Genomic DNA, 19667 nt, shown 5'->3' with positions numbered 1-19667 from the left:
ACACAGATACACCATGTGGAGCGGTCCTGTGTCACACAATCGATTGCAGAGTTCTTCAGAGAGACCTTGGCAGTGTTCTTGTATCACTTCTTCTGACTTCTACGTGAGCGCCTGCCTGCCTTGTATGAGTTCTCTGTAGGCAAAGTGTACTTTGGCATCCAAACAATCGGGCCAGCCCATCAGAGTTGCATTCTCTGCAGTAGAGGTTGAATGCTTGGCAGTTTGGTTTGAGAAAGGACCTCCGTGTCTGGCACCTTATCCTGCCAGGTGATGTTCAGCATCTCGCTAGGACAATCCACATGGAAGGGATTCGGCTTCCTGGCATGGTGCTGGTAGACGGTCCAGCTTTCACAGGCACACGACGATGAGGTCAGCAAAGCGGCTCTGTAGACCTTCAGCTTGGTTGGCAGTCTAATCCCTCTTCTCTCCCACACTTTCCACTGGAGCCTCCCAAACACTGAGCTAGCTCTGGCAATGGGTGCTGTTCATCTCATTATCAATGTGTGACAAGTAAGTGAACACAGGATTTAAAATTTCTCCATTTGCTGGAACTAATGGTTCCATGTATGGATAGCACGGTGCTGGCTGGTAGAGAACCTCTGTTTTCTCGGTGTTAATTGTCAGGCCAAAATTAGAGCAAGCTGCAGAGAACTGATCCACTCTGGAGCTGCTTCAGAGGCTGCATCGGATGCACAGTCATCTGCAAACAAAAAGCCATGCACCATCTCTCCCTTCACTTTGGTCCTGGCTTATAGCCTTTTCAGGTTAAATAATTTACGGTCAGTGCAGGAGCTGACTTTGATGCCATTTTCATCCCCGTTGAAGGCGTCTGACCTTTCTGAAAACGTCATGCTACAAAGCTTGGGGGCAAGCACACAGCCTTGCTGCGCTCCCTTAGCAGCTGGGGAAGCGTGACAGGTCGTCCGTTATCTAGAACGCAGGCGAGCACGCTGTTGTGGAACAGGCCGACGACGGAGCTTCCGCAAGCCCCCATGACTGACGGCACCCAAGAACGTGGCGCATGGAGCGACTGATGCTTATGGAAGGCACGCTATCCGGCGGACCCAGAAGATGAAGCGCTCTTGCTTCTTGTTGTGAGAGAACTCGGGCAGCATCACATCCAATCAGCAGCCCCGAGTGCCGCGCGTCTGTCGAGGGAAGCCCAGATTACCGAGCTCGGAGCGGAACGCACGTTCTTCTGGAGCGGCGGTTCTGCAACCAGCACTAATGCGGTCATCAAGCTGACGTGCCTCTCAGAAGGCGTGAAGGACAGGCTCGGGACAAGGCAGGAAAGGGCCATGCCGCCACCCTGATGAGCCCTGACGAGGTCAGAGAAAAGCCTTGTGAAGACCTCCGTGAAGGGGCGAGGTCGGGCTGCCTTCTCGTCTCTCTCTAGTCAGGTCCCACTCGATCTTTGTAATTTTGTCACATTAAGTTGTGATTGTTGATGTCCTTGCTTGCTGTCCACTCCCATTGTTGTACTCACTGTGTGTTGGGTCTTTTTTAGTTCTGCTGACTTTCCTCTGCATCAGTTTATGTAGATTCTTCCATGCTTCTCTGTATCCATCATCCACATCATTTTTTTTTAATTAAGAACACTTAGTGAGTGCTAAGAATTAGATTTTTAAAAAAGTTTTATTCACATGTTTTATTTTTGCTTTGTTGTTTTTTGTTTTGTTTTTACTTAAAAAAATATTTGGAGATCATCCTCTGTGACTGTTGCTGTCCAATTCTTTATGACCCCGCCTTTGGGGGTCTCTTAGCAAAGATCCTGGAGGAGTTTGCCATTGCCTTCTCCAGTTATCTTATAGATGAGGAACTGAGGCAAACAGGGTAGAGTGACTTGCCCAGGATCACACAGCTAGTAAGTGTCTGAGGCTAGATTTGAACTCAGGAAAACGAGTGTACCTGACTCCAAGCCCAGCGCTCTATCCACTGTGCCACTTAGCTGCCCCACAGACATTTCTTATAACACAGTGATATTCTATTACATTCATGTACCACAATTTGTTTAGACATTCTTCAGTTGATGGGTATCTACCTTGTTTTCGATTCTTAGCTAGCACAAAAAGTGCTACTGTAAATATATTTGAGTCTATGGGGACTTTTTCTTATCAATGGCTTCCCTGGGGTGTCTTATCAATGGGGCCTTTGTTGGCCCCGTAAGAGAATCTCTGGTTCAAACATTTTAGTGACATTTTAGCCACTTTCTTTGCATAATTCCGAAATGGTTGTACTACGTCACAGCTCCACCAACAATGTATTAGTGTGCCTACCTTCCCACAGCCCTTCCTGCATTGACTGTTGCTGTTTTTTGTGATTTATGCTAATTTCCATGGTGTGAAGTGAAACCTTAAGGTGGTTTCAGTTTATGCTTCTTTCTCTTATTGCTAGTGATTTGAAGCATTCTTTTATGTGGTTGTGAATACTTTGCAATTTTATTTTCCAAAACTGTTAGTTCATAGCCTCTGACCATTCATGTATTGGGGAATGGCTGTAAATCTTATATTTAATAATTGTTTATGTATCTTGGATACCAAACCCTCATCAGATAAGTTTGATACAAAAATCTTTTTTTTTTTTTCCATTTGACCGCTTCCCTTCTTATTATAAATGCTTGGACACTGTCTGGGCAGAAGCCTGTCAGCTTCCAGTTGCCTCTTCTGCTGTAGACACAGTATTATGAACCTTCATAATTCATCATTTTGGGGTGGCCTTGTTTCCCTGCTTCTCTTCCCCTCACTCCTCATCCCCTCTTCCCCTCTTCTCATGTAATATTCCCTCTCTCTTTTTTCCCCTTCAGCTAGTTTATTCCTTAGTTTTGAAATTTCATTTTTTTCTGCCCCTTTCCAAAATCCAAAAAATATTTCTCTCACTCTCTCCATTATCTGTCTTTTCTTTCTGTTTATTCTAGACCCTCATTCTCTGATTCATGACCCCTAGAATTACCGGGTCCCTCCTTTTTCTCCGTATTCTTCATGCAATCAAGGCTTCCGCAGTATCCGTTCTGGGCTGCCCCCTCTAGGTGCCTTCCGACATTGCCTTGCAGGGCTTGCCTCGTGGATTCCCTTTTTCATTTCCAGAATAAACCAATGATTTCAGGTGTCAGAGAGGACACTGTCCCCTGGTAGGGCCCCTCCCCCACCAGGTCCCTGATTATGCAGCCCACCATTGATCATAACCTCATTTGTTAACCTTTTTCTTTTCTTCTTTTTTTCTTTAATTTTCTTTATTTTTTGTTACATTTTAAGTTCCAAACTGTCTCCCTCCATCCCTCCCCATTCTGCACTAGAGAAGACCACCATTTGACACAGAGATGGATAGAGATGTTATATATCTATATCACACCTATCTATCTATTTATATGTAAAACCATTCCATGCACACTTCTCTTTATCAGTGCTTTCTCTAGAGGTGGAGAGCATCTTCCTGCATAGGTCCTTTGTAGTTGATCTGAGTATATATAACACTCAGAATAGCTTAGTCATTCACAGTTGTCCTTTGAACAATCCTGCTGTTACTGTATACAATGTTCTCTTGGTTCTGCTCGTTTCACTTTTCATTATTTCATGCAAGCTTTTCTATGTTTTTCTAAATCAATGAGCTCATCATTTCTTACAGCACAGTAGTATTCCATCAGAATCATATACCATAACTTGTCTGGCCATTCCCCAACTGATGAGCATCCCTGAACTTTTTTCCTCCATTTGCCTAGAAAGCTCTTTCTGATGCCCATTGCCCCTAGGGGTTCCAAGTCCCTGCCCCCCACAGGACGAGTAGATTTCTCAAGCACCAAATCCCTTCATTGACCCTCTCTCTTCACTCATAGGAGCATTCATCAGTGGAACCCCCTCTCATCTCCAAAGTAAAGCCTCCTTCCTTCCCCCTCCCCTTTTTCAATCGGTCCACTCCTCCTCAGCCGCTCCTCTGCAGCCTCTTTCTGAGACCACAAAGGTCCCCTTCCCCTCATTGCCAGCCCATCACTCCCTCCTCTCTATCCCCCTGCTCCCCTCTCCCCCATGTTGTAATGGAGTCCCACAGAAACAGCAGTCTCCTATAGGTGGAGGGCCTCCAGGTTCTGTCCATGATGCCCCCCCCACCCCCTCACTGATGCCTCTGTCAGATTTCTGTCCTCATCCCCGTCTCCTTGTGGCCCTTTAGGAAGAAGTCTCGTCCTGGTCTCCCTGTTGTCACTGCTGCTGCTGCTGGCCTTGCCCGCTGCATTCTATTTGCTCTTCCTGCATTTCTGCTCTTTGGGGTGTTTGAGATACAAACCCTCTCTTCAGTTCTGGCTTTCTTTAGACAGATGTTTCAAACTCTTCTTTGTTATTGAACGTCCATCTTTGGTCTCTTTGGTCCCGCATGCTGAAGCTCAGATTTGCAGGACGGGTCACCCTGGGCTGCATCCTGAGCTCCTGCTCTTCAGAACATGTTAATCCAGTCTCTCCTTCTTTTCTGGTGGCTGCAGAATAGTCTTGCTTTATCCAAATGTCCTTTCCTTTGTATTTGAAGGCCTTTCTCCTGATGGCTTGCAGAATTTGTTTTTTTAATTCAATTGTTAAATATAATCACTATAAGTCTTAGAATTTGCAGCCTCGAATTTTTTTCTGGAGGCAATCTGTGAATTCTTTGGAATTTCATTTTCTATGTTCAGAAATTCTGGATGTATATAAAAACAATGTATATGGAATAATATGTATATGGAAATAATACAAGAAATTCTATCATTTCCTTCATTATGGTATTAAGGGTCTTTGTCCTGTTGCATTTTTCTGGTAGTCCTTTGATACTTAGGTTGGCTCTGTGCATCCAGTCTTGGAATTCAATGTTTGCTTTCATAGTGAGCATGTTTTTTCTCTCTCTCTTTCTTTCTTTCTTTTTCTTTCATTCTGGCAATCAGGGTTAAGTGGCTTGCCCAGGGTCACAGAGCTAGTGACTGTTATGTGTCTGAGGCCGGATTTGAACTCAGGTCCTCCTGACTCCAGGGCTGGTGCTCTATCCACTGTACCACCTCGCTGCCCCTCAAGCATGTTTCCTTTCAATGTTCTTGTTTTTTGCTTCTCTTCTAGGTTGTTTCTTGGTTCTCCACATTCACATTTCCAATCTATTGTTTGCTCTTTTGTTTCTTTGGTGAGGCTTGCATTAGAGCCTCAAGTTTTTCTATTCTGCCCATTATTTCTGCTGTGCAGGCCATAAATTCTGCTCTCATCACCTCATCTATTTTTTAAATGACTCAAGAACAGTGGGTTGTGGCTCCTGTGTTCTCAAGTTCCACAGGGTCCTCCATCTTAACAAGTGCTGGATCATTTCCTACTTTCCTTCTCTCTTCTTTGTATTTCTTTTTTTGGGCGGTATTTATTCATAAATGCCTGAATTTGTTTGCTGTATCTGGAGGCCATGTTTCCTTCTGTTGCTAATGTCTTTCCTGCTGATTTATCTGTTAATGCTCAAAGTCTCTGAGATTTCTTCTTCCTGATATCACTGGTACTTTCAGTCCCCCCCCCCCATTTTCCTTATCATTCACTTCATGACTTCCTTCCCTCTGTGGTTTCCTTGGGAGTTGACCTCCAAGAGTCTCAGCCTCCTCCCACACCAGGCAAGTCACGGTTCAGCAGCCTAGGTCTCTGGTGCAGCTGACCCTTGGGGGGGGGTCAGAACTGGCCCTAGCTGGATCGCCGCTCCACCCCACCTCCCCGTCTGTCCCAGTATGTCTATCCCAGCGGCAGCATTCAGAACTTCGCAGCTTAGGTGCTTGTGGGTCACAGCCACGGCAGGCTCTTGCTCCTCGAGGGCCGTGGACAAGCTGGCAGCTGAAGCCTGGAGCTGGGGGGGCCTCTGAGGCGCTGGACAGAGGGAGTGGGGACCGGGGCGCAGAAGTGGGTTTTGTGTCCTTGGGTCTCCTAGTAGAGCCTCGCTGTCAGCAGAATGGAGGAGTTGGGGGGAAGAGTGCAGAGCGAGCTCAGGGTCAGTGAGTGAGAGTTCCTGGCTTTGGGGCTGTCCACGGAGACAGTGATACTGCTTTATCTTTGGTGCGCCACTTTTGTTTGGGGAGATCAGAGAGAGTGTCTAGTCCACCGTCTTGTTCACATGACCCAGAGGCCTTGTGCTTGATAAATGCTTATTGACCTTTTGAGTCTCTATAGCCCCCCTCCCCTTCCCAGCTGCTTCTACCTGCTCCCCAGATTACCTTGTGTTTTCCATATATATTGGGTCTACCCGAGTAGAACGTTAGAGGCGGCCGGGTGACCTAGAGAATAGAATTCTTCACTTGGAGTCAGGAAGACCTGAATTTGAATATGACCTCACAAACCGGCTGTGTGGTCCTGGGCACATCACTTAATTGGTTTACCTCAGTTTGCTCCCTCTGTAAAATGGGCATACCAATAGCACCTCCTTCCCAGGATTGTCGTAAAGTGCTTTGTAAACTTTAAAGCTTTATGTAACGGTTAGTTATTAACTGCTCACCTCGGTCATAAGTGGCAGAAGCAGAATTTGCACCCAGAACCTGGGACTGCCCACCGCGCCAGCCTCTCTGAGCAGGTGGTTTCGAGTGCCCTCTGAGGGCCAGATGACTTCCCTTTCTGCCTCGATGGTTTTGCGATGTGGTTGTGTGAGATCTCAGTGATACACAGGGCTGTTCCCAGAGCCCCGTCCCAGCCATGGTGCTCATCCCACCCAGACGCAGTGAAAGCCCCTTGCGTTGTGACGTGTGGTTCGTCTCGCTTGCCGCCCCTACTGTGTGGCTGTTTGTGGGCGTCTGGGGCAGCTGGGACTGAGTTCATAGCCTGCCTCACACACTTACTGTGTGACCTTGGGCAAGTCACATCACCTCAGTTTCCTTATCTATAAAACAGCGACAATAATAATAGCATCTGCCTCAGAAGGATGTGGTGAGAATCAAATGAGAAACTGTGACTCACTTGGCAGACCTCAAAGGGCTAGGTGAGGAGGAGGAGGAGGAGGAGGAGGGTGTTGACTTGCATCCTCTGACTGGCCCAGGGAATCCTGCCAACAACCAGGAGCCTTCTCAGGGCTCCCTCGCTCAGTAAGTTTGAATACCTGTTAATCATCTATCCTCCCCAAGGAGGAGTGCTGGCTGATCTTGGGACAATAGAAAAGACAGCCCAGGTGGGTGCTTCCAGCAGGCGAGGCCTCCAGAGAGAAGGGGGCGTCTCTGGACCAGGCGGTTTCCACAGAGCATTCATTCTCCCCGCCCCCCTTCCCCTTAGCCCCTCGTGCCGTGCCAGCCTAAACCTAATGGCGTCCTCAGTGCCGCCGAGCTCCGGAGAACATCTGCTCTGCTACATCCCCTTGGACTATCTGGGCCTGAAGCTCCCCTGGCCTGATCTGTTTCAACATTGCTCCTCGTTTTCTTCTGTGGTCTGATTCCATCAGCAAACAGCTCGTAGCTCAGAGGGGAGTGTCCCTGCTGAGGCAGAGACCAGGCTGGGGAGGGCAGCGAGAGGGACGCTGCAGAGCCCAAAGGGGGCTTGAAGTCCAGAGTCCCAGTCTTGTCTCTGGCTGTGTGACCCTGGCCAAGTCCCTTCCCCTCTCCAGGCCTTCATTTCCTTATCTATAAAATGGGGTTCTTGAACTGGACGGGCTCCCAGGTGCTGTCCAGCTCTGACATTCTGTGGTTCCGTGATGCCTGGAGAGCTTAGCAATAGTGTGGCGCTTACCTCGAGGCCTTCCTGACCTGCGGGGCAGGGCAGTGGGGGTGGGCTCACTCAGCAGGAAGGGATGGCGGGCCCAGGCCAGCAAGACGCACACGGCACCAAAGAGGTCTTACGATTTTAATAATGAACGGAAAAACCAGTTACAAAATCACAGGCAACATAGAACCTTGTGACTCTGGCAGACAGAGCCAATGTGTAATGATAAAAACATGTAAACAAACTGAGGCAATCGGTACGGCCACCGGCCCCAGAGATTCCTAGAAGAGGAGCATTTTGACAAGCAGTCCTCGGCAGGTAACCTGGATGCACCAGCTCAGGAGCGAGATGGAGAAAGGTCCTCAGGTGCCCAGCCGGGGCTCTCCTCGAAGGGGCTCTGCCTGGTCTGGGAGGCAGCCGCAGTGCCGCCCTCTCCCTCAGGAGACCCTCGGGCTGATCCAGACTGACAACTGAGGATCAGTATTTAGGGACAGCCCAGGGGTCCAGGCTTGTTCACCTCTGCGGGTCTGGCCATCAGCCCACCCTTTCAGCAAGGCTGGAATTACGTGTGGACCATCTTTTGGGAGCAGCTCTGACCCTGACCACAAATGAAGAAAGCCCACGGGGCACTCTGGCCGACACTCTAACCTTCCGGGCCACAACAGCTGGAGACGTGCGGCCCCTCCCTTATCAGCGGGGAGCACAGATGAATGTCCTCTCTAACCTGAGAACTGAGAGGCGCATCTCCACTTCCAAAATGGGGAAGGAGTGCTCACAGGTTCAGCTGAAGGCCTCCTTTCCCAGACACGTGGCTAATGGGTGGGTGAACATTCCACCCTGGGGCTCCCTCTCTCCTGTCGTCCTGGGACTGAGTGGAGCCCTCCCACAAACCGTGAGGCCTGCCGCCCCATCACACCTAAGCCTGTCTGGGCTACTTCCCTTCAGGTGCTGAAGGAGACGGTGGATTCCGGGAGACCAAGGCACAATCATTCCATCTTGCCTGTGCCTGGGCAGAGCCAGAAGGAACCTGCTAGAGGGGCTGTTTGGGTCCACTTATAAGTGGAGGAGTGAGGAGCAACCCCAGGAAGCCCTGAGTGGGGTGCTGCAAGGGGACTGGGCAAAGGCCGGGCGGAGCAGCATGTCCTAGGGGCCAGAGGTCCTGTGCCTTGTCCAGGCATATCGTGGAGAACAGAAAGAAGGCAGACGGCTGCCCAGGGAGGGGGCCAGGCCCCGGGGCAGACAGGGCCACAGAATACCTGCCCACAGTGATGAGCCCCAAAGGAGGTAGGGATGGAGAAGAGCCAGCTAGCCCTTCCCATCTTCGAGAAAGGTCCCCATCAGCACCAACAATATATTAGTATCTGTATATTTGTCATCTTTCTACAAAAGCCCTAAGGAAAGAAATCAAGTGAGCTTATGCCTTGGGAGGGCCAGTGGGCATGTGCAGTGATCTCAGCGTCCCTGGGTGTGTGAGCACACAGCGGGGCTGCAGCCACACACCTGCTGTCAGCTGCCTTTATCAAGTGGCTTTTCTTCGGAGAGCCCCGAATGCGAAGTCTTTGTTCAGCCAGCACACGCTTATCCCTGAGCCCCCAAAACCTGGGGGCTCACAGCTTATCATCTTCAAGTCCCACTTCAATAAAACCAGAGGGACACATGGGAGTGTTGTCTGAAGGAAGGCTGGGCCTGCATGGCAAAGCCTTCCATGGACTGCCTTGTGCCTGGGCCGTGAGGGGCAGCAACTCTGTGCCCGGGGGTCCTTTGCCCAAATGCTCTAGCTACGGCGGGCTTGGCGCCCTCCCTCCAGGTGGGCAGAGGGCCCGGCCTTCCTTGACCTTTAGAGATGCTGATTGTTTTGCAGCAGGGTGGTGACTGTGTTCTGCAGGGCCCCAGCCATCTTCTTCGAAGTTTTCCTCAGCAGCGGGCTGTCGGGGTGATGCTCCTTCAGGTGGAGCACATGGCCCTCCTGGCTGTCGGACGTGCAGCCACACTCCTCACACACGTAGAGTTTGGCCCGCCTCTCTTTGTAGGCATACTTCTGCTGCACCCCGTGGATTTTCTTGAGATGGGATTCGAGGGAGCAGCGCTGGGTGAAGGCTTTGTCACACAAGCTACATTTGTAGGGACGGACACCTGAAGGGAAGAGAGAAGCAGGAGTGACAAGGGAGCCCTTCCTCCCCCTCGAGGCCCCCCTGAATCTTCTCGGCAGAGATGCCTGCCCAAGGAGGCGGAGAGCAAGGAACGAGCCCAGCTGTGCCCCCAGTGAGCCTGCCATCCTGGCTCCTCATGGCCCCCTTTGTCTCTTAGTAAGGAGACCAACTTGAGTTCAGTCTCCCACTCACTCCCCTGGCACCGGCTAGGTGCTGTGCTCTGGATCGCCAGTCCTGGGTCCCTGCCCCAGCCTGGTTCAGGCCCCCCAGGGGTCCACCCACTCACCGGTGTGTGTGCGCACGTGTCTTTTGAGGTCAAAGGTATCGTTGAAGCCCTTCCCGCAGTAGGTGCACAGATGTCTCTTGACATCATTGTGGCATTTCATGTGTCGGTTAAGCATGCGCTGGTAGGTGAAGGCCTTGTGGCAGATGTGACAGGTGAAGAGCTCCCCGCTCGGGCTGTCTCCTACGGTCACCTGCCCAGGGACAGAGACATGAGTGACTGCAGGCGAAGCCCGAGCCTCAGTTTCTAGCTGTTGCTGTTTGGGGACTTGGCCTGGCCCACATTCCTATGTCCTGGGCTCTCCCTCCACATCCTCTCCCGACTGCCCTGGCAGGCTTCCTCCAAAGCTCTGAATGCCCTTGAGCTGGGGGCTCAGGAGTCTGGGCCTTGGCTTTGCTGAGCCCTTTGCCAGCTTCTGAGCAGCCCTGCCTAGCTCTGATCATGACAGCCGGCGCAAAGATGGAAGGGGCAGGCGCCAGAGCGAGCACGGAGCCTGTGCCCAGCGTGGCCTCCTGGATGAGAGTCCCAGGTGTCTGAAGTGGGCAGCTGCCCCTCAGCCTGGCAGCCAGGCTTTCCCCTCTGCTGGCACCTTGGGTGATCCTGCCGCTTGACCCGTCTAGAGCGTGCGAGAGCAGCGTAGAGGTCAGGAGGAGGCCTGGGCAGCAGGGCTCAGCTCACTGCACTGCCCCTGCCTGCCGGTTCCTGGTGGGCCTGAAGAAGCCCTGCCCCGCAGAGGCCCTCCCCCCTCCAGGGCTCCATCAGGCCTCTGATCCCTCCTCTGTCAAATGGGGAGGTTGGAGCGGCCCCTCAAGGTCAATCCTATCAGGGCAGGATGCAATCCAATTCTTTGGAGGCTGGGTGATAGACTAGGAGTGTCAGCTCCGTGTGTGTGTGGGGGGGGGATGAGTGTGAGAGTGAGTGTGCAAGTGTGTGTGTGTGTGTGTGTGTGTGTGTGTGAGAGAGAAGAGAGAGAGAGGGGTGTGAGTGTGAGAGTGTGTGTGGTGGGAGGGAGGGGTTGGTCCACATTCCCCGCAGGGACTTGAGCCTTCTGGCCAGATGCCAGGGCTCATGGGCCACAGTCTTCAGAAAGCCGGGCAACCTGCCCTCACCCCGTCCCCAGGATGCACAGCAGGTGTGTGTGGTTACGGGACCCCAGCTCCAGAGGCTAGCCTGCTCCCAAATTCAACTGCTTCTGCCCGAGCCTCGTCGCCCTTTGGGGTCTGCAGCTTCCCTGGCCTTTCAGAGGAGGGGGGAGTCTCCTGTTATTGTTTGACTGCCCAGTGTTTCCTCGACCCCCATGCCTCTGAGCTCCCTGAAATCGGCCCAGGCTCCTCACCTTCATCTTGGGCCGCAGAAAGCCATGCTCGCAGGTCGAAGGGTCAGTCAAACGGTCCAGGGTTTCTGGTGGTAGCTGTGCCACCACGCAGGGCCTGGGGGCCGTGCTGTAGCCAGGCTCCCGAAGACTCATGTCCAGGGCCAGCGGACAAGAAGGAGGTTCGGCCACCGAAGGCTCCAGATCACGGTACGGCTGGGGTGGGCAGAAGCCCAGGCTGACTGTGGACACGAGAGCGAAATCAGTGAGATTGTGACCATTCTAGTCTTAGCTTGCCTTCAGCGGGGCAGCCGAGAACCTGGTGCCAAGGGACGAGAGGGCAGGCTGCCCCATTAGGATAATTGTGGGCGACGCCAGCCAAGCAAGCATCACAGCCCAGAGACGTGCCCGCTGAGCAATCGGTGTCTTAGCGGAACTGGGAGGATTCAACCTTCTCTGCCAATCAGCCACCACGGCAAACTGCCTGGGCGCCCCACCTGGGCTGGTCCCTCTGGATTCCTGGTGTGGGCCCCACCCCCTTTCATGGTGAAGGCCCAGGCGGGAGTTGGGGGGGGCATCTCCCCAGAGGCCTGGCCGTCCCGTGCCATCCGGCTTCTCCTGCCCACCCTGGCACTTCTCTCAGCCCTTTTCTCCTGGCCTTTGCCACCTCCTGCAAGGGGCGCCCCCCTCCCTGAAGCCCCTGCCATGTTCTAGCGTGGCCAGCCCACTGCCACCCACTCCCTGAATTCCTGGGAGGGGGCGGATGGCTGTGGCCCAGCTAGGCAGGCAAACAGACCACAGGGGTGGAGCAGGGAGGAGGCCCCGGGCTGCAGCAGGTGGATTCACTGTAACAGTCTCCTGGGCTGCTTGCCCAGTCCTTACACAACCCACCTCCACACCAGGGACCGCTCAGTGTGGCGGAGAGGGCTGGGCTGGGCCCCCCTCAGGCGGTGGAGGTGGCAGCTGCCCCGATACCTGGCAGCCCCTCGGTGTGCCACGCCACTCCCCTCCCCTCCCCGGGGCAGGCAGGGGGCAGGCCGGCTCCCCTCGGGTCCCTGGAGTAGCGGAGGCCAGAGAGGTCCCTGGCGACATTTCCAGGCAAAGGTTTTCACTCTGGGGACGAGTACTGGTTGGTTGCTTTGTACGAGGAAGTGCTTGGCTCTCCATACAGAGCCCTCTGCCAGGAAGATTCTGAAGGCTCAAAGCGGGGCCTGAGAGGGCCCCCCAAAGAAAAGCTGAGGCAGGTCAGGGAGGGTTCAGAAAGGGAGGGAAGACCCTTGCCTGGCTCTGGGTAGAATGAAAAGCAGCTGTTCTCGGGCCAAGCTCCCAGGACGCCCCCCCCCCCCCCCCCCGGCTTCCCTGCCCCCCAGCGCTGATAGCTCAGGGGCAGGGTGGGACACAGCAAGCACTAAACAGCCTAAGCCCTCAGGCCTGCTCTGCCAGAACACCAGGACAGGAGGCGGGAGTCGGCAGCTGCCTGTCCCGGGCCTGGTCCCTGGCTTATTGGCAGTGCCCATCTGCTGTGGGGGAGCACAGCTTTCCTGAGGGCTGCAAGTAAAGGGGGGCATTCCTGAAGCTCGGGCCCAGGCCCAGGCCCACAGGGAGCCCTGTGCCGGTCCCCAAAGTTGGGGGGGGCTGCCAAGAGCTGGTTGGTTTTGTGGGTGCTGACTATAGGCACAAGAGTCCTCATGGGTTGGGGGGTGAGATGCCGATGCGCGCCTGCTGTTTCTGGAGCCTCAGGAGGCTTGACAAGTCCTCTCTGATTCATCTGGGCCTTAGGTCTCTGCCCAGGAGGAAGCCCAATCCCTCCGCTAGGCCAGTGGCCAAACTCTGTTTACCCATTCCTGGAGGCCAGGGCTCAGGGGTCATCTCGCTCGGAGGCCCAAGGGGAGATGGGGGTGCTGCCTTACTGGTTTTGGTCCATCTGTCTGCTCTCCCATTTGGAAAAGCATCTGACTTGGGGGCTGGGCCTCTCTGTCTGGCTTTCTCAGCTTCCTCTCACACAACTGAGGGGCTGGGGTGAAACCAGACAAGGCAGCAAAGCCCCCAGCCAGGGTGGGAACCAGTTTGCCTCATCCCCCCCACCTCCCCAGCCCTGACAGACCGGTCGTCCCTCCCTGCCCCCATTAGCATGTCAGGTGCTGCCCTTCGGAGAGGTGGGTGTGGGTGTGTGGCTCCCAAGTGTGCCTGTCACTGGGGAGGCCCGCGCCCCAGGCAGGAAACAGAACAGGTTGGTTCCCTGCTGGTAGGGCACCCTGGCCCCTAATTGAGTGTTTCCGGTGAGGCGGAGGCCGGCTCATCACCGGCCCACAGCCGGGCAATGTCGCAAGCTCTGGCTGGCTGGTCCCTGTCGCTCCCCCCTTGGGGTCTCGGATCCACCTGCATGGGGCCTGACTTTGCTCCAAGCGCTCCCTGCCCATCTTAGCTCTGATCCTTACTGTGAAGCATCCTTTGGGGGCCTCAGTCTGCCCATCTGTAAAATGAGACCCCAAACAGGGCAGATGCTACCGACTCCGGGCTTTCTTGGGACCCAGACCCAGCTGACCTTGAGGGTGACTGACTCCTGGTATCCCCACCCTTGCTTGGGGGCCGCCCAGCTGACTTTGGCCGCACGAGCCCGGCATGTCAGGGGTTCGCAGGGGCTGGGAAGGGGGGGTCCACCACTGTGTACGCACAAGCCGCGATCCTGACAGAGGTATGGCCAGAAGAGAGGACGGTGCGCGTCAGCCTCTAGGCCTGCGCCGCTCTTTACCCACACTGCCAATCACTAGGTTCCTAGGGATCATCCCTTGCTTTTTGCCAGCCAGCTTGAGACTCCCTTTCAACGACTGGGGCAGGTATCCCTGGTATGTGCACTGCACTGAGAACCCAGAAAACCAGCCCTTTCAAACCCTCCCCAACACCCAGCAGTGCTGGCTGTACATATAGTTGGTGCTCAATAAATGCTTAGTGAAAGCTGAACACTTCCGCCGAGACACAGGTTTCACCTTGGCCAGTGATCAGCAGAGAGCTCCCTCCTCCCCCAGGGTCGGCTTCTTGGGGTGAGCAGTCCCCTCCCAGCAGCACACCCATGTTCCTCTATTTACCCTAGCTGGCATCTGCCCCAGGACACCCCAGAAACAAAGCTGACGCCTGGATTATTCAGGCTGCTGGGCGGACATACTCAGATCTTAGTCACTGTGATGGGCTGGACAAGAACTGAAAACAGGTGGCCCTGCCTACCCATCCCCCGAAGGCTCCCTCTCCTTCCTCTGCCCTCGATGAACCTGGACAACTCTAGGCCAGCCGCCCCCTGCCACCCCCCCCCGGGCCTCAGCGTCAGGAGGTTCATATCTGACTCTTGGCTGTGACCCGTCCTGTGAACTTGGAAAATTACTCAAGTCTTTCCCAGCCTCAGTCTGCTCTCCTGTAAAATGGGCACATGGGGTGTGTCGAGGACAACAGTAAACAAAGAGAGCAGCAGAGCATCATGGGAGGTCTTTCCTCCTCGGCCTCAGGAGGGGTTGGCTCAGACCCTGCTGGAGGCCATCCCGGGGTCCCGTGGCCCTGCCAGGCCTCCTGATACTTCTCTGCCTCGCTCTGGGTTCCATCTTCTCTGGGTATCGCTCTATCTCTTTCCCTCCGGGCCACAGGATGGGCACACCCTGGAGAGGCTGATCTTAGTCGCCATCCAATATTGACATAACAGAGGAAAAGCAGACGCTAGTAGCAAGGAGGCCCAGGACTCCTGGGTCCCCTCACCTTAGGCCCGTCTCTAACAGAACCCGGGCCAGCTCCTTTTTTCACTTGCCGTCCACCCTGCTGCAGCTCAGATTCCTGGGTTCTGCCCTTGGCCCAGGGAGGACAAGGAGACGGAGGGGAAAACCTTTGGGTCTGAGAGAAAGTTCAGGACTTGCCTCGTGACCCTGGGGGCTCTAGGGGTTACCCAGGGCTGTGAGTCCCTTTGGCTCCCCCACCCACACAATTCGACTCTTTGAGATCCTCAAGGGGACCAGGCTGAACCGCTGGAGCTGGAAGGCTTCCAACATTCCCCAGCTCAGAGGGCCCCTCCCCCCATTCTCTCCCAGAGGGAGAAGGGTCACTGCTCAGCATGGTCCCAGTGTGCTACAAGCTGGCCCAGGGGCTGGGAGAGACGTGCCCAGCAAGCTTCTTGGGTCATGGCTGGCTTGAGATGGGAAAGGGACAGCCTGGAGAAGCACCAGAGCATAGAGCCTGGGGTCCTAGAGATACACCAGGAAGGAAAGGAGGAAGGGAGGAAGGAGGGAGGGAGGGAAGGAAGGAAGGAAAGAAGGGAGGAAAGAAGGGAGGGAGGGAAGAAGGAAGGAAAGAAGGGAGGGAGGAGGGAAGGAAGAAAAGAAGGGAGGGAGGAAAGAAGGAAGGAAAGAAGGGAGGGAGGGAAGGAAGGAAAGAAGGGAGGAAAAGGAAGAAGAGGGAGAGAAAGGAAGGGAGGAAGAAAGACAGAGGAAGGAAAGAAGGAGGAGAGGGAGAGAAAGGAAGGAAGGAAGGGGAAGAGGAAGGAGGAAGGAAGGGAGGATGGAGGGAGGATTTATTAAGCTAAGCACCTGCTATGCACTCAGTCCTGGGCTAAGAAGCCCTTCAGTTATTATCCCATGTGACCCTCCCAACTCTGAGAAGTCCGTGCTATTACTGCTGTTTTAGTTGTTCAGTCATGTCTGACTGTCATATCTGATCACATCTGGGGTTTTCTTGGTAGATCCTGGAGTGGTTTGCCATTTTCTTCTCCAGCTCATTTGACAAATGAGGAAACGGAGGCAAACAGCATGAAGTGACTTGCCTAGGGTCACACAGCTAGGAAGTGTCTGAGGTGGGATCTGAACTCGGGAAGAGAAGTCTCGCTCAGTAGCCGCTCAGTTGGGACAGAGGGCTTTGTTTGGGAAGGGCTGGTAAGAGGAAGCTCTCTAATCACTACCATTCACTTAAACAGGTCTGTTCCAAGCCAAAGAGCCAGATGGTGAGAAGTTAGCCCAAGCTTGATGGCAGAAGATCATTTGTGACTCTGGCCCCCCAACTCTACACCACTCATGCTCAAGTTGTCTCTGCCAGCCACCATGCCCACCGACGTCACCTGATGAAGACCCTCCTCCCCTGGCAGCCCTCTGGCCTGCCCAAGCCCCCCTGCTTCCTGGCTATCGCCGGGCAGATTCCTGGCTGTCAGCTGCTGCAGATCTCCAGGGGACCCTGAGAGTGGCTCAGGAGAAATTTCTTTGGCCTTTGGGGGAGTCAACATATGACCTGTTAGCGATCCCGGCCACGGAATCCAACCAGAAAGAACAGTTGGCTGAGCACGTTCCACTCCCCTTTAACACAGTCCAAGCCGGTTTATCAGATCTCAGGCAGCAGTTAAGCAGGAAGTCAAAGCTGGGAGCTTTCAAGCTGCCCTTCTGAAGCCTGGAAAACCAGAGGGTCACGGGGAGGCTGGGCCTCGTTTGAAGGGGCCCATACATGCGCATCGTTTAAGGAAGATTCAGAAAGGAAAGAAACGCCATCCTGAGATGAGAGGAGCCCTGGCCAAGCCACCTCCGGCCTCCCCTGCATCCTTCCGAAAGTGGACCTGAGTGTCTGTCTGCAAAGGCCTTCCCGGCTGTTGGCCTGCCCAGAGAGTCAGTCCTTAGGGCCCCTTTCACCTCGGCAGGGCCCCGGGCCGGCACTAGCAATCCTGGCTGAGCAAGGGTCAAGAGTCAGCCGCTGGTTAATTGCGTCCTCCACCCTTGCAGCGGAGGAGCCCTTCCTCGCTGGCTGGGGGGGGGGGGGTCGGCCTGCTCCCCCAACACCCGCCAGCTTCTAAAGCTGGAGATGGCCCCCAAAGAACGGGACTCGGGGCCCCCCAGAGCCAGCGGGATAAACAGGCAGACACCCGTCTGGGACAGGAGATCAAACACACAGGCCACTCCTGCTGGAAGGATGCGGCGTGGGTTACTCACTCAGGAGGAGGGTGATGCCACTTGGGGCAGCTTCCAAAAATAAACCAGCAGCCTCGCTTCCCCCCAACCCTGCCTGCGGTCTGTGGTTTCCCCAGAGCTCCCGGGGGGGGGGGACAGGAGGGGGCTTTCTCCCAACCGGGAGACGCGAAGGGAGGCCAGGGGGCGGCGAGGGAGGAGCGCTCCGAAAAACCGCTGCGGGGAGCGTGCCGAGTGCATAGCATAGCGGAGACCTGCGACCCTCCCCGGCCGGGCCGGCCGCAGAACACGGGGGAGGGGGCGGGGTACCGCTCCAGGGGTACCTCCGTCCTAGCGGCGCCGCTCGGCGTTTCCTGGGGTGGGGGAGGGGTTCCCCTCTCTTCTCTGGGGTCGGGGGGGGCTTCGCGCGGCCGACCCTCAGTCAGCGCCCAGGCGGACGGGGCGGCGCGGAGGGTCCCCCGACGGGGCGGCCCGGCACTCACCAGGCACGTAGATCTCGCCTCGCTCCTCATCCGGGAGCTCGCTCCAGTTGCGCTTGCCCGTGGAAATGCACGGCTTCTTCACGAGGAAAGCACGGGGCATGGTCGCTGCCGTCCGGGGCCCGCGCCGGAGCCAAAAAGAAGGGGGTCGTGGGGCGCGCGCGCAGGCGAGAGGGGGCCGAGTCGGGGCGGGCGCCCAAGTTCGCCGGCCGGAGCGCGAGGAGCGGCCGCAGCAGCCAGACGCCGCGCCGGTGCCCCTGCCGTGCCGTGCCGCGCCGCGCCGCCCGCAGGAGGGTCAAGGGCAGGGGAGCAGTGGTGGCGGCTGAGCGGCTCCCTGGGCTCTGGCGGAGCCGGCGGCGCGGCCCGGGAAGTCTTAGGGCGCGCTCTGACCCGGCCGGCCCGACGGGTTCCCACTTTATTGGCTTGCAGCAGCGCTCGGGGGTGTGTGTGTGTGTGTGTGTGTGTGTGTGTGTGTGTGTGTGTGTGTGTGTGTGTGTGTGTGTGTGTGTGTGTGTGTGTGTGTGTGTGTGTGTGTGTGTGTGTGTGGTGTGTGTGTGTGTGTGTGCGTGTGCGCTTGGGGTGGGGAGGGGAGGGAGGGGCCGGGGTGCTCTCATCTAATTAGCCCGGCCAGGCGTGGGACGAGGACGGCGCATGCGTGGAGAAATAACGGTGACAAGTCACCTAGTGGAGTTACCTGCAGAACCGGTTCCCCCGGCGCTGCGGGGGGCGGGCCGGGTCACCGCGGGGCGGGCAGGGGGCGGCCGAGTTGCCCAACGCGGGTTTCGGAAGGAAGGAGCCCGGGGCGGCCGGAAAGCAGCGGTCCGGGCGCTGCGTGGCCGGCTGGCACGTCGGGGTTGGGGCGGGGGACGGGGGGACGCGGCCCTCGGCGGCCTGGAGCCGACGGGGCGGCGGGGAGCGGGGCCGAGGGCTGCGCGCCCCGCCCTGCCCCGGCCCAGACGCCGGGGCGCAGCCCATACTCGTTAAGGCGAGCCCCTCTCTGGCGCCGTCCGTCCGTGGAGCTCCAAGCGCTCGCATGCGGCGAGGACGGGAGGGGCCGGCGGGCGGAGGATGAAGGAGCCTTCCCGTCCGTCCTCCCAAAGGAGGGGGTTCGGCTGGACGGCCTGGGCCATTTTCTGCTCCAAGGGCCCTCCCAGCTCAGACACTGTGCCCCGTGTTCTGGGTCATTTTCCTAGAGTCCCGAACCTCTAGCGGTCCCTTCTTTTCAGCCCCTTTGCGCCGTTACTGCCCCCAAACCCGCGCAGAGCCGCGGGGCTCCCCCCGCTGTAGCCAGCCCTGACTGTCCCGGCTCCTTCGTCCTTTCCCTGATTTATTCTGTGACTAGACAACTCTCCGCCGCCTGGGAGCCTCGCTTTTCTGCCTTTCAAAGGTGCGCTGAAGACGCTAACAAAGGTGTCCACGTTCTGGGCGCCACCCCCCCTGACTGGAAGGGAGCATCTTGAAAGCAGAGACCTTGTCTTAGGCGGTTGGTTCGGCATCTCGGGCCACGGAGTGAGTGAATGAGGCGGAGGAGGAGAGCGGGCCGGGCTCTCCAGGCACCCCGTGGGACACTCAGGCCTAGAGCCCACCGGGACTTTAGCCGTCATCTTATCCGGCCTTCTCATCTTCCAGATGGGCAAACTGAGGCCCGGAGAGGCTAGGGCTTAGGGAGACTGTCCCTCTCCAGCCTTGGCCCTGGGTTTAAACCCTCCCTGCTGCTTATTGCTGCCGAGTTGGGTGACCACGGGGAAGCCTCGGTTTCTTCATCTGTGAAACCGGACCAGCAATACCTTCGCCACCTCCACACAGGGCGGCAAAGTCAACAGCTCTTTATTTGGAAAGTGCTCATTATTATTTGCATATTAGGAGAAGGAGG

The 19667-nt window shown here is 55.9% G+C and overlaps 2 protein-coding genes across 2 annotated transcripts in view; one reads left to right on the top strand and one right to left on the bottom strand.

The window, feature by feature from the left end:
• Window positions 1-17406, top strand: part of LOC110195514 (uncharacterized) — a 55093-nt gene extending 37687 nt beyond the window's left edge. The window contains exon 4 of the mRNA XM_020968325.1: window positions 16343-17406. The gene's annotated coding sequence lies outside the window, so the exon portion shown is untranslated. The remainder of the gene's footprint in view (window positions 1-16342) is intronic.
• Window positions 7780-18344, bottom strand: OVOL1 (ovo like transcriptional repressor 1). Its single transcript, XM_020968197.2, has 4 exons — window positions 17798-18344; window positions 11422-11639; window positions 10089-10278; window positions 7780-9785 (listed from the first exon to the last, which is right to left on the bottom strand). Exons 1-4 carry the CDS (start codon window positions 17895-17897, stop codon window positions 9490-9492), a joined length of 804 nt encoding a protein of 267 aa, XP_020823856.1. The 5' UTR covers window positions 17898-18344; the 3' UTR covers window positions 7780-9489.
• Between the last annotated feature and the right edge of the window lie 1323 nt (window positions 18345-19667).

The sequence above is a fragment of the Phascolarctos cinereus genome, unplaced genomic scaffold, assembly GCF_003287225.1.
Source record: "Phascolarctos cinereus isolate Bilbo 61053 unplaced genomic scaffold, phaCin_HiC Scaffold_9;HRSCAF=440, whole genome shotgun sequence".
Taxonomy (NCBI): domain Eukaryota; kingdom Metazoa; phylum Chordata; class Mammalia; order Diprotodontia; family Phascolarctidae; genus Phascolarctos; species Phascolarctos cinereus.
This window is presented reverse-complemented; position numbering and strand designations above follow the sequence as displayed.